General features: G+C 44.3%; 1 protein-coding gene across 1 annotated transcript in view; it reads right to left on the bottom strand.

Annotated features, from left to right (window-relative positions):
- The window catches only part of LOC124795589 (LIM/homeobox protein Lhx9-like), a 353,505-nt gene that overhangs the window by 309,315 nt on the left and 30,866 nt on the right, over positions 1 to 13,324 (bottom strand). The window contains exon 2 of the mRNA XM_047259660.1: positions 12,166 to 12,353. Within this exon, the coding sequence (XP_047115616.1) occupies positions 12,166 to 12,353 (188 nt within the window). The remainder of the gene's footprint in view (positions 1 to 12,165; positions 12,354 to 13,324) is intronic.

The raw sequence follows: 13,324 nt of genomic DNA, 5'->3' as shown, positions 1-13,324 counted from the left end.
CACCCAAATTGCGTGAAAATGTAATCACAGGTCAGTTCTAGTATAATATATGTGTCCAATGAATACCCGTTTATCATCTGCATTTCTTGTTGGTGTAGCAGTTTTAATGGCGAGTAGTGTATATAGGCATATGCGACCGCAGGCCGTATTGTACCTGTTAACATATCTCTGTATTTGAAAACGCATGCATGTACCAGTTTCTTCGGTGCTTCTGTGTTTAAGCCAGGAAAATCAAATAAGCAGTCGCACGGACGGTGCTGCAGGTAAGTGAAGAGCGGCAGGCGTTTTGGGAGTGGGTGGCAGGCCGACAGCAGGTAATGTCACGTTGTCCGCTCTCTGCTTGTGTCTGCAACTCTCTTACACAGTGTTTGCTCTAGATATAGAGAACACAGACACAGAAATTTTAATGATTGCACTAGAGAATAGGCCTCTTATGTGAGACATGATGACTGATGAATACAGGGACAGAAACAAGAAAGATAGGGCAGGCATGACATTTGCTATGAATTGTTACTTAACTGCGCAGAGAATTCAAGTAGACAGAGAGAAATCTGTTGGTAAACATTTTGTCTTACCTTTTAACTGTAACATTAGTCTACGTTACAAGATGAATCGGGATATGTAATTTGTTAACTAGAATGAGATTGTCACTCTGCAGCGGAGTGTGCGCTGATATGAAACTTCCTGGCAGATTAAAACTGTGTCTCGGACTGACACTCGAACTCGGGACCTTTGCCTTTCGCGGGCAAGTGCTCTACCATCTGAGCTATCTAAGTACGACTCACGCCCCGTCCTCACAGCCTTACTTCTGCCAGTAGCTCGTCTCCTACCTTCCAAACTTTACAGAAGCTCTCCTGCACTTGCCCGCGAAAGGCAAATGTCCCGATTTCGAGTCTCGGTCCGGCACACAGTTTTAATCTGCGAGGAAGTTTCAGTTCGTTATCTGTTTGATTATAAACGTGCACAACAAGTGAAATGAACGGCCAATATGAATGAAACGTCGGTAGCAGCATGTGTTATAATTTTTTACGTGTTTTGTCAGAAGATACTATTATAACACGCCTCTCGCTGAGACTGAGGGACAATGCATCGATTACTTTCCATCACATGATATAAGCCTTGGAGAACTGCGTTTGACTGGAAACAGTGATAATTACATCAATAAAAATAGACCATTCAACATACCAAAAGCAGTAAGCATTCCTCTAAAGCGTGTTTACGGATAGAGTGACGCAGTCAGCAGTAACAGAGTAATTTATTTTATTGTGTTTCAGACGAATGTAACAAGCACGGTAGAATCATCAAATTAATAAAATTGTACACGAAAAAGGGAAATGCATAAGACAGCTCATATTCTACGTTACAAACACCTCAGATTTTCTGTTCTGTCAAGGCACATTGTTAGCCTCACAAAATAATTAGCCATTGGATCTCTGTTTATTGTTGCTGACACATTTCTATATTTTTTCATCCAAGTTTGTGACAGACTCAGATCCTTTCAGTCTTGTAGACTGAGGCCATACCTCTCACATACATAAACATGAAGAACGCGGGATACAGTTAACTATGCTGCGCAATTTACCACTGTCTATCGCCAGTTTTGAAATAACAGTAGCTGTTAACACAGTTTTAACGTAGATTATGCCTGTAACTGACTTTGTAAACCACACAAGAAAGAGAAACGTGTGGTACACCCGACCTAACGTGTGGCACTTGGTAGACCAACTACTGATATACACGCCTGGAAATGGAAAAAAGAACACATTGACACCGGTGTGTCAGACCCACCATACTTGCTCCGGACACTGCGAGAGGGCTGTACAAGCAATGATCACACGCACGGCACAGCGGACACACCAGGAACCGCGGTGTTGGCCGTCGAATGGCGCTAGCTGCGCAGCATTTGTGCACCGCCGCCGTCAGTGTCAGCCAGTTTGCCGTGGCATACGGAGCTCCATCGTAGTCTTTAACACTGGTAGCATGCCGCGACAGCGTGGACGTGAACCGTATGTGCAGTTGACGGACTTTGAGCGAGGGCGTATAGTGGGCATGCGGGAGGCCGGGTGGACGTACCGCCGAATTGCTCAACACGTGGGGCGTGAGGTCTCCACAGTACATCGATGTTGTCGCCAGTGGTCGGCGGAAGGTGCACGTGCCCGTCGACCTGGGACCGGACCGCAGCGATGCACGGATGCACGCCAAGACCGTAGGATCCTACGCAGTGCCGTAGGGGACCGCACCGCCACTTCCCAGCAAATTAGGGACACTGTTGCTCCTGGGGTATCGGCGAGGACCATTCGCAACCGTCTCCATGAAGCTGGGCTACGGTCCCGCACACCGTTAGGCCGTCTTCCGCTCACGCCCCAACATCGTGCAGCCCGCCTCCAGTGGTGTCGCGACAGGCGTGAATGGAGGGACGAATGGAGACGTGTCGTCTTCAGCAATGAGAGTCGCTTCTGCCTTGGTGCCAATGATGGTCGTATGCGTGTTTGGCGCCGTGCAGGTGAGCGCCACAATCAGGACTGCATACGACCGAGGCACACAGGGCCAACACCTGGCATCATGGTGTGGGGAGCGATCTCCTACACTGGCCGTACACCACTGGTGATCGTCGAGGGGACACTGAATAGTGCACGGTACATCCAAACCGTCATCGAATCCATCGTTCTACCATTCCTAGACCGGTCAGGGAACTTGCTGTTCCAACAGGACAATGCACGTCCGCATGTATCCCGTGCCACCCAACGTGCTCTAGAAGGTGTAAGTCAACTACCCTGGCCAGCAAGATCTCCGGATCTGTCCCCCATTGAGCATGTTTGGGACTGGATGAAGCGTCGTCTCACGCGGTCTGCACGTCCAGCACGAACGCTGGTCCAACTGAGGCGCCAGGTGGAAATGGCATGGCAAGCCGTTCCACAGGACTACATCCAGCATCTCTACGATCGTCTCCATGGGAGAATAGCAGCCTGCATTGCTGCGAAAGGTGGATATACACTGTACTAGTGCCGACATTGTGCATGCTCTGTTGCCTGTGTCTATGTGCCTGTGGTTCTGTCAGTGTGATCATGTGATGTATCTGACCCCAGGAATGTGTCAATAAAGTTTCCCCTTCCTGGGACAATGAATTCACGGTGTTCTTATTTCAATTTCCAGGAGTGTATTCAGCTGCCCCTACCGGTGTCGTCTTATGCAACCCACTGTGTTCCATCCGGTTTTCAAAAAACATGCGCAAGATTTTCATCTTCTGTCGCTCCCTCCTGGCAAACTAATAGTCCTGTAGAAAAAATGGACAAGACTTTTTTGTAGGAAATTTAATGTAGCTAAATTTTTCACCCGGATACGTTTTTCCTAGAGGCCATAGTTTTAAAATTATTCAAGAAAAACGTGCGAAAGTGACACTCAATCCGACCCACGCTCCCACACTCAGCTCCCAGCGGCCAGTATTTCTAGTACGTTGATCATGGACTCCGTCCTACTACTGCGCAAAAATTTGCGACTGCATGAATTATTTCCGACATTCGACCTTCTTTGATTTTCAGTGACTGGCTTTATTACGGTACTGGCTTAGTCAAGCACTTACAGGTGGAAAAACTGAGTTTTGTGTCAATTTTACCCAACAATTTTGTGAATTTTAACAGCATAAAATTAACACTTACATCTTTGTATTCGGCAGGCTTTATGCCTACAAAACTATTGTGATTGTAATTGTTAAGTTAGGTTCGAATTGTCAACGTAATTAGTTTTAGCGTAATGTTTAAAAAGTCGTTTTCCCTTCGTTACCCTCACGGACAAGTTTAAATTAATAATGTTGACGAAGCAGCCTACTTTGCTGGTGGCATTATAGCCCAATCAATAGACAGCAACGAATATTGAACAACCCTAAGCCTGTGGCTTCCGGCGAAAACGTATTCCACTTCAAAACTGAACTACATTAAATTTCCTACAAAAACTTCCCTTTCATTTTTTTCTGTAGGACTAATAGCTGCGCATAGCGAGCAAGGGAATATGAAAATCTCGTGCATGGGTTTTGAAGACCAGATATCGCACTGCGTGTTGCATAAAAAGAGATCGTTAGGGGCAGCCTACTCACGCAGTTTGTCATATACTCGTTTTTATTTGAGACAGGGCTATATCTCCCCTTAAAGCCTTAAAAAAAATTTCGACATGACAGCTACATTTTTTGTGCTGCACTGAAAAGAAAGCCAGTTCTTTGTAAAACTGCGTTGTGAGAAAATCGTGTTCCAAAGACTTTGTTGGTCAGATGGCAGAGAAAATACATGAATCGAAAAACACGAAAGTGGAAGTTTGGCTAAGAAACAAAAATGTTCAAATATGTGTGAATTCTCATGGGACTTAATTGCTAAGGCCATCAGTCCCTAAGCTTACACACTACCCAACCTAAATTATCCTAAGGACAAACACACACACCCATGCCCGAGGGAGGACTCGAACCTCCGCCGGGGCTAGCCGCACTGTCTATGACTGCAGCGCCTTAGACCGCAGGGCTAATCCCGCGCGGCGCTAAGAAACACATACAGAGACTGATACAGGTTTGCTTCATTTGCATGAAACAAACTTTTTGAAGGTGCAGCAGATGACTCGATATCTGAGTCTCCATATTACATTCTGTATCTCGCTGCTTGGCTACAAGACTCTACTTCTCTATGCACCACGTCTTCCATTCCACAAACGTTCTGCTCGTGTGGCATCAGCCTAAAGAGAGTAGGCCTGTATAATGTGAAACACAGACGGATGTGGAATATTTCTGGTACGATATGGCCTCAAATGGGGAAACCCACTCTCGTAAGCGATTTTGATAAATTGTAGGTTGTTATGGCTCGACGCCTGGGAACGAACGTGTCAGAAATAGTGAAGCTGACTGGCTGTCTGAGTGCTGCTGGTGTGAGCATTTACGGATAGTGACTGAAGGACAGTAAAATCACGAGTGGCCGATATTAACAATTCATCACGGAACGTGGAGATTGGAGGCCTTTTCTGTCTGTAAAACAGGATAGCCAGTGATTTGTTTGACGCAGAGAGCAATGCTGGATCCATGGAAACGCGTCACATCGTTGGATGAATCACGTTTCTACTGACACCAGGTCCAGAGTCATGTACGGATACGCTGTCATCGAGGCGAAAGGCTGTTCGAAATGAGCTCCACGCCACGAATACAGACGGCTGAGGTTGTACACTGAAGCGCCAAAGAAACTGGTATACACATGCGTATTCAAATACAGAGACATGTAAACAGGCAGAAAACGGGACTGCGGTCGGCAACGCCTCTGTAAGACAAAAAGTGTCCGGCGTAGTTGTGACATAGGTTACTGCTGCTACAATGGCGGGTTATCAAGATTTAAGTGAGTTTGAACGTGGTGTTATAGCCGGCGCACGAGCCGTGAGACACAGCATCTTCGACATAGCGTTGAAGTGGAGATGTTCCCGTAAGCCCATTACACGATTGCACCGTGAACATCAGGAATCCGGTAGAACATCAAATCTCCGACATGGCTAAGGCCAGAAAAACGTCCTGCAGGAACGGGACCAACGACGACTGAAGAGAATTAATCAACGTGACAGAAGTTCAACCCTTTCGCAGATTGCTGCAGTTTTCAATGCTGTGCCATCAGCAAGTGCCAGCAAGCGAACCATTCAACGAAACATCATCGATATGGGCTTTCGGAGCCGAAGGCCCACTCGTGTAGCCTTGATGATTGCACGACACAAAGCTTTACACCTCGCCTGGGACCGTCGACACCGACATTGGACTGTTGATGACTGGAAACATGTTGTCTGATCGGACGAGTCTCGTTTCAAATTGTATTGAATGGATTGTTGTGTACGCGTACAGAGACAACTCATGAATCCATAGGCCCTTCATGTCAGCACAGAACTGTTCAAGCTGGTGGCTGTAATGATGTGAAGCGTGTGCAGTTGGAGTGATATGGAACTCCTGATATGTCTGGAAACGATTCTGACAGATGACATTTACGTAAGCAACCTGTCTGATCACCTGCATCCATTCATGTCCATTGTGAATTTCGACGGACTTGGACAGTTCCAGCATGACAATGCGACATCCCACACGTCGAGAATTGCTGCAGAGTCGCTCTTCTGAATTCAGGCACTTCCGCTGGCCACCAAACCCCCCACACATGAACATTATTGAGTATATCTGGGATGCTTTGCAACGAGCTGTTCAGAGGAGTTCTCCATCCCCTCGTACTCTTCATGGACAGCCCTGCATGATTCATGGTGTCAGTTCCCTCCAGCACTACTTCAGACATTAGTCGAGTTCATGTCACGTCGTGTTGCGGCACTTCCTGCGTGCTCGAGGGGGCTCTGCACGGTATTACGCACGTGTACCATATTCTTTGGCTCTTTAGTGTATTTCGCTATGGAGGACATTCTTCTAACCTTATGTAGAAGCTGCGGTTGTAATCGAGAACACCATATGGATGATGTGAATATTAAAAACCCGGGACCTATGCCTTTCACGGACGAATGGTCTACCGACTGAGCACTTGCCCCCGAAAGACAAAAGATCCGAATTCGAGTCTCGGTCAGGCACACAGTTTAATCTGCCACAAAGCTTCATGTCAGCTTGTAACACCATATCTCTAATACTCTACTGATTTATTTTGCTTTTGTTTTATTTAATGTTACATCGTTGTGCTTCTGTAAATGTTGTTTGATTGAATCGATAACACAAAATTGTATACTTCTTTCTTTGTAAAAACTTTGATGTCATGGTTTGATTCTATGCAATGTAGTATACCTGTCATTTAAATCCTTTGTCCCAATGGGAGGGAGACAAAACTTACTGTATATATTTGGAATTTGTATAAATAATTTTGTTTAGAAATGTCAGTATGTGCAAATGTTCTGTTTTATTTAAAATGTTTGTTTGCTGTTATGTAAACTGCTGACCTTCACTCAGGATTCTTAGTTATGTGGTCTGTAAAAGGTAGTGTAGTTCCCCTCGGGAACGGAACTGTGTAGCGCGCGCAAATTGTGGTTGGCTTAGGTAGAAAAGGTGGAACAAGAGTCAGTCGAGGACGAGCTACCAAACTGTGTACTGCCATGTGCAAGTTGTATATTGCGCTGGTTCCGAGAGAGGCTTTTTCTGCTGCTTTCCAATGCCTAGGATGGATGGATAAATAGCTGGAACGATTCTGGAATTGGTATTCATCATCGCCACCAAGAAGGGCCAGAGTCCAGCAATTCCGCCTGCGAATCCACCTTCCAACAAGCAGTTGCCACCACGTTGCGCAATCACTGTAACGGAATACTATAGTAGCGTACAGTGAAGGATCAGCTTATTGGATGTTTTAGTGTGCACAAATATAAGGCAACTTATAACTGGATTTATGTATCTACCTTGATTTTTTTCCTTATCACAACACCTCTCAGTTTCCTCTCCATTTGATCTATTATTACCTGTTTAATCATTTACTTGAAAGTAGAAGACTGTGGTAATAAAGACAATTTGCTGTTTCTTTTAAAAAATTAAAATTCGTAAAACTGAGGCTAATTAAGTTTTGCTTGGTTAATGATCATAGTGCAGTCTGTAGTAAATTTCAAAAGGTGGGTCAGTTTCTTGTAAATTTGTCAACATTGTGTCTCACTGCAGTAAAAGTCGTGAATTGCAATTGTGGAAAGTTGGATGCTTGCTAAGCACTTGTTTCTTTTGGGTATTGAAAGTGCATATTAATAGTGTAATAAGATCCACAGGTTATCCTTTACCACTATCTATGAAAACAATAATTTTTTTATTCAAAAGATAGTGAAGTAACATGTTAGTGAATTCCATTTAGTTTTCATTCTAAATAGAATAGTATTTAGTTGAGAGATATTTAACCTGTGACCAGTTCATAATTTTGCAGTGAACTAGATGTATAATTTTATGTCAGCTAGGAAAATGTTTGAACAACAATACTGAACTTATGTCCAATTAATGATTCTGCAGTGAATATTAATAGTAATGTTATAAAACTTATTCAGTTGAATAAGTCCTGAAAGTAATATTGTGTTCCGTTATCTGTTATATTTATGCAAATAGTCCGTCCTGCTCTGTCAGCTTCCCATCTTAACCGTGAACATATGCAGGTGTCAGAGTTCATTGCACTCGCTTGTGGTAAAGTATAGGTTGTGTTTGTCCGTTAAAGTTACTAATAACTGTTTTCTTAAACAAGAATGTTAATCATTCTCTTGCCTAATTAGGCTGGCGACCGTTTTCCTTGTTCTCTAAACAGTGTAGCTAGGTAAAACTTTATTTGTTACTGTCTAAATGTTTACGTAATTCTGACTTTCACTTTCGATAAGCCACCTCCGTTAGGTACAACACGGTCAACATAACAAAATTCCTCTCAGAGGGTAACACTGCTCTGTTGCGTTGTACCATAATTGCTTTAACAAGATAGTTTTATTTAACGACCTGCCTTCAACTTTAAGGTTATGATATAGTAGTAGCAGAAAGGAAGTGTTATAAGTAGACCACGGATTTTTAGGTCGTAAAAAAGTGTGTTTCAGGCACCTAAAATAGGCTCCTTCAGTAGTTCATTCAGATAAAACCTAAAATAGGTTCTAATAAAAATGATGCAGAGAAAATAAAAATAAATTAAAATGCACAGTGTTGACAGTATGAACATCTTATTAGTCATTAAAACAAGGAGAACGAATATTTACACAGTTACAGAGCACAGCAATCTACAACATTAATGTTGAACATAACTCCAAATATTTTTGAGTTCCTGCAAGCTAAAGATCTCCGTAACAAAGATGTGATAATGGTTTAATTAATACATTCGTAGTGTCACATATTCTGACCATAGTTGGCTTCACAATAAATAACCAAAATCTTTTCTGGGTTTTCTAGTGAAAAACTGTGGCGCTTGTCAGTCAGAATCAGTTTATACGCCGAAAAATAACGTTCTACATCAACAGATGTGACAGGGCGTACTTCATTTTCGGCACATGTTGGACAGGAATGCTGCAGTCAGGAGTCCTGGATTTTCCACTAAGTATGTCGGCAGCTGCACACAACTCCTTCAGGCCAGTGTTCTGCAAAACCGTTTGCATTTTTGCCCGTACTTTTTCCCCTACTGCACCTGGCGCTTCATTAATTTTCATGTTGACTTCTTCAGGCAAACAAATATTGTCGTAGATAGGTCTCGCTGAGCCTTCTAATTGTGAAATTATTCTTGCCATAAATGTGTAGTGGGCGCTAATGTAAGATAAGCCCCGTTTTGAATAAGACTCTTTCAGTGACTCCGTTGCTGTAGTTACGGATGCAGCATCTTCCGGTATATTTTCAACCACCTTCTGGACAGCTGAGAGATGCGCACTATAGTATTCTGGTGCTATCAGCCACGTGCCCCAGCGGGTGACAGCGGGCTCTGGCGGCAATGGGACATCTGGAAGCTGTTCTTTCAATGCCTGTATTCTTGATGGTGCCTTAACAAGAATTTTCTTCACCATAGATATTACTTTATTTACTTTAGGAAATTGTAGCCTTACTTGCTCTGCTTTGCGGTTGATCCCATGCACTACACAAGTTACGCACAGCATCAATGGGTAGAATACTTTTAATAGTTGAAACGCTGCTATCATATATGCAGCAGCGTCAGTGACGGCCAGAAGCACTTTATTCTCATCCACTCCGTCTGGGTGTAACACCTTCAGCCCATTGTTCACAAATTGTGCTATTGTTTGTTGGTTAGTTTTTGCAAGCTGTTTTGAGTAAATCAAATGAGCCCTGGATGGAGCATTTGGATCTAGCTTGCCAATAATCAGGTTTGCAATGTAACGGCCAAGACTGTCGGTAGTTTCATCCACAGAAATGCATATACAAGATTGTCCAACATCTTCTCGGATTCTGTGCAATGCAGCATTGTAAGCTGAATCCACATAATTCCTACGTAAAGTTGACTCTTCAGGAATACACTGATGGCAGTACTTCTCAAGAAAACCTCCGAAAATAGGGTTTTCTAGTTTCCGAAAGGGAATGTTTGCTGCCACAAGTGCATGACACAGATCACTGCAGAACTTGTTTTTTTCGGAGGATTCACCAGATTTATTGATTAAAAGAGTTTGCTTGAATTTGGACTTTCGTTCAACATTAGCTTTATGTGCGATTCCATCTGCATGCCGAGTTAAGTTAGATTTCTTAACACTCGAAACCTAATACGAGAGAAAAGGGAAATGCAGTTTAGAATCGCATATAAAGAGTATTTCGTATTACTAAAGGGTAGCGATAAAAAAGAATCGTAAGTGACAGGAAAATAAGAAGTCTAAGAAAAACATCAACTAACCTGTGTTGTATACTAACATGTGTTGTATACTTGCAGCCACTGCCTTATATGAGTAGACTTTGAACTAGCTGTTTTCGGCATGGTGTAGTATTCTCACACAGAAACTAGAATTTATTTTGCACTTAACACGTCGGTCGCTACACAATGTACTGATTTGTTTTCGCTGGGAAAAAGTGAACGATGACTTTTTTTTTTTTTTTTTTTTTTTTTTTTTTTTTTTTTTTTTTTTTTTTTTTTTACTGCGGTGCATGGGAGCGGTAGGGGAAGTACCGTACTCGTTGCTGGACATACGGCACCTGACAGATAGCCGCCCCTTCTGAACAAGCGAATGGAATCTACCGGTGCTTCAGATGAAAGCATCTCACTACTGGCAAATTATTTTTCGAATCGGAAAATTCACGTATAATCCCTTTCACGAAACAGATTAGTTTGATAGGACTGCCTGTAGACAGCAGCGAGAAAATGCGCGAAGGGCAGTAATTTAGCTAACATTGTGATTTTTTAATCCGTGCTCAGCTTAAGGCCTATGAAACCGTTTCTTTGCGAAAATACACAGCTGGCCAGAATCCCACGAACGAAATATTTTGAAATATAACATTTAGTATTCCCACCTTCGATTCTAATGTGTAACTCAAATCTCTGACCGGTTCCCATTCGCTCACCGAAGTTGAGCACTCTCGCGCTCGGCGCGTACTTGGATTGACGACCATTCAACAGTGCCGTTGGTAGTAAGGCAAGCAAAGGAATTGTAAACAGTCTCTAACGACCATCGCCTTCGACGAGACGTAGATACCTAAGTTTACTTCCTGTTTCTAATCTTTGAAAACACAAGAACTCTATGTCAGGTTAACGAAATAGGTACTTCTTAGGATTTTGATGCCGAAATAGGTAAAATTAGGCGTCAACGTCGAAATACGCAATTTTAGGTCCTATAGAACTAACGGTATTCAGTTTAGTTAGTCATGAAACGCGTAAGTACCAACTCATATGCAAATTGGAGCTTAGAAAAAAAATAGGTTTTAACCTAAAGATCCTTGATCTATTTTTTACATATGAATAATAAAACACCTATAAAGAGTATATGGTATTAACAGTGATAGCGATATAAAAAAATAAAAAAACCGAAGTGTTAGGCAAATACGAAGCATGAGCGCATATCAACAAGCCACCTTGCTGCACGCTGGGCAGAAAATATTTTTTTCCAGACTGAAGCGCCTAGAACCGCTCGGCCACCACGGCCGGCTTAGGCGCTTTAGTCTGGAACCGCGCGACTGCTACGATCGCAGGTTCGAATCCTGCCTCCGGCATGGATGTGTGTGATGTCCTTAAGTTAGTTAGGTTTAAGTAGTTCTAAGTTCTAGGGGACCGATGGCCTCAGATGTTAAGTCCGATAGTGCTCAGAGTCATTTGAACCATTTTTGAAGCGCCTAGAACCGCTTGGCCACAACGGCCGGCGAACACTTCTGGGACGCTGTCGGGCACCAGCTCTGCATCCATAAACCGCTGGTCCGTAATGTACGGGAATTTGCGTGCGCTGTGAGTAGACACCGGGAGCCTATCTAACTTCGGCCCGACGCTGCAAAATCGGGCTTACATTGCCAATACGCTCTTGCTTCGACGTGCAGTTTTCGTAAACCTGTCACTGTTGTGATGGATCGAGAGGTGAAGGCGAGCAGACAGAAGAATCGCAAACACAGCGGGAGGTGATATATCAACAAGACGTAAAGGGTGAACAACAGCGAGCAGCGAGGGCAGAACGCCTGTGAGGGAGGCGGCGGGCAGCTTCCGAGCGCCGTTGCTCGGGACGCCACCTGTCGGCTGCAGGTAGCCGCAGCTGATGGTATCAGCTTACCAGGAGCAGACGCGACAGCGGCAGCAGCAAATAAAGAAAGCCGGGCCACAAAAAGCCGCCACAGCAGCGGTGTGTCGCCTCGACGCCAGGGCGCGGTCGCATCGCTGCGGATGGCTTACATTGGCTGTGGTGTGTCGGGACGGAGGCCACGGTTGTGGACCCCACCTGCGCGGGCAGCGGCGCGTCACCTGCCAAGCGATTCACCCACACGTTATAGAGCACCGAGTCAGCGGTGCAGACTACAGGTGGGGCGAGAATAAACTCGCCAGACAACACATTAAAAGATCACGCAGGTCACTCTCGTGCTGTAGAGCTAGTATCGTGCGGTCATGTTACCCTCCACCGTCGACCTTTCAAACAGCTGTGTCGATCAGCGCGGTTAAGCTGGGCCGACGCGGAGACGTGGTCAGAACGGCAGAAACGAGCAGTCGTGTTTGGACATGCCCATCAACGCGAATGTAATTGCCCAGCTTGCTGGTGTATCGTTGTGGACTGTCCAACGTGTCTACAAAGAATGGTGAGCCACTCTCTGTCGCGTAACACAGCGTATGAACAACGGTCATAGAAGTACGTCAGGCACTGAAGTGTGTCACGCCAATGACAATCCTTTCCGAATCCGACAGAAATTACCACTGTCAGTCAATGCAGGACCATTTCAGCGAGATTTAGTCCGAACCTTCCGAAGGGAAGTGCATGCAATAGACACTTGCAGCCAAATATATGGTAGTTATAATTAAACTTTCGTTACGTCAGTCAGTGTAGACGGAAAGATGTTTACCGTATGAATACCCAACTTAATAGGAATGATGTCCAGACTTTGATTTCCGTTGTTAGCAGTGTTTGTGTCACGAGTCGCCATTACGGGCTGGTACATAGGCTGTTTAGGTTTTTATATTGGTAATGCCACGTAGTGCTGTGTATGAAAATCACTGGGTGTGCTGTGTGCAGTCTGTGGCTGGTTGGCATTGGTGAAATATTCACTATTGTAGTGTTGGGCAGTTGGATGTGAACAGCGCGTAGCATTGCGCAGTTGGAGGTGAGCCGCCAGCAGTGGTGGATGTGGGGAGAGAGATGGCGGAGTTTTGAGAGCGAATGATTTTGACGTGCGTCCATCAGAGAGAGTAAATTTGTAAGTCTGGATATCATGAACTATTAAGAT

The sequence above is a fragment of the Schistocerca piceifrons genome, chromosome 4 (genome assembly GCF_021461385.2).
Source record: "Schistocerca piceifrons isolate TAMUIC-IGC-003096 chromosome 4, iqSchPice1.1, whole genome shotgun sequence".
Lineage (NCBI taxonomy): Eukaryota > Metazoa > Arthropoda > Insecta > Orthoptera > Acrididae > Schistocerca > Schistocerca piceifrons.
This window is presented reverse-complemented; position numbering and strand designations above follow the sequence as displayed.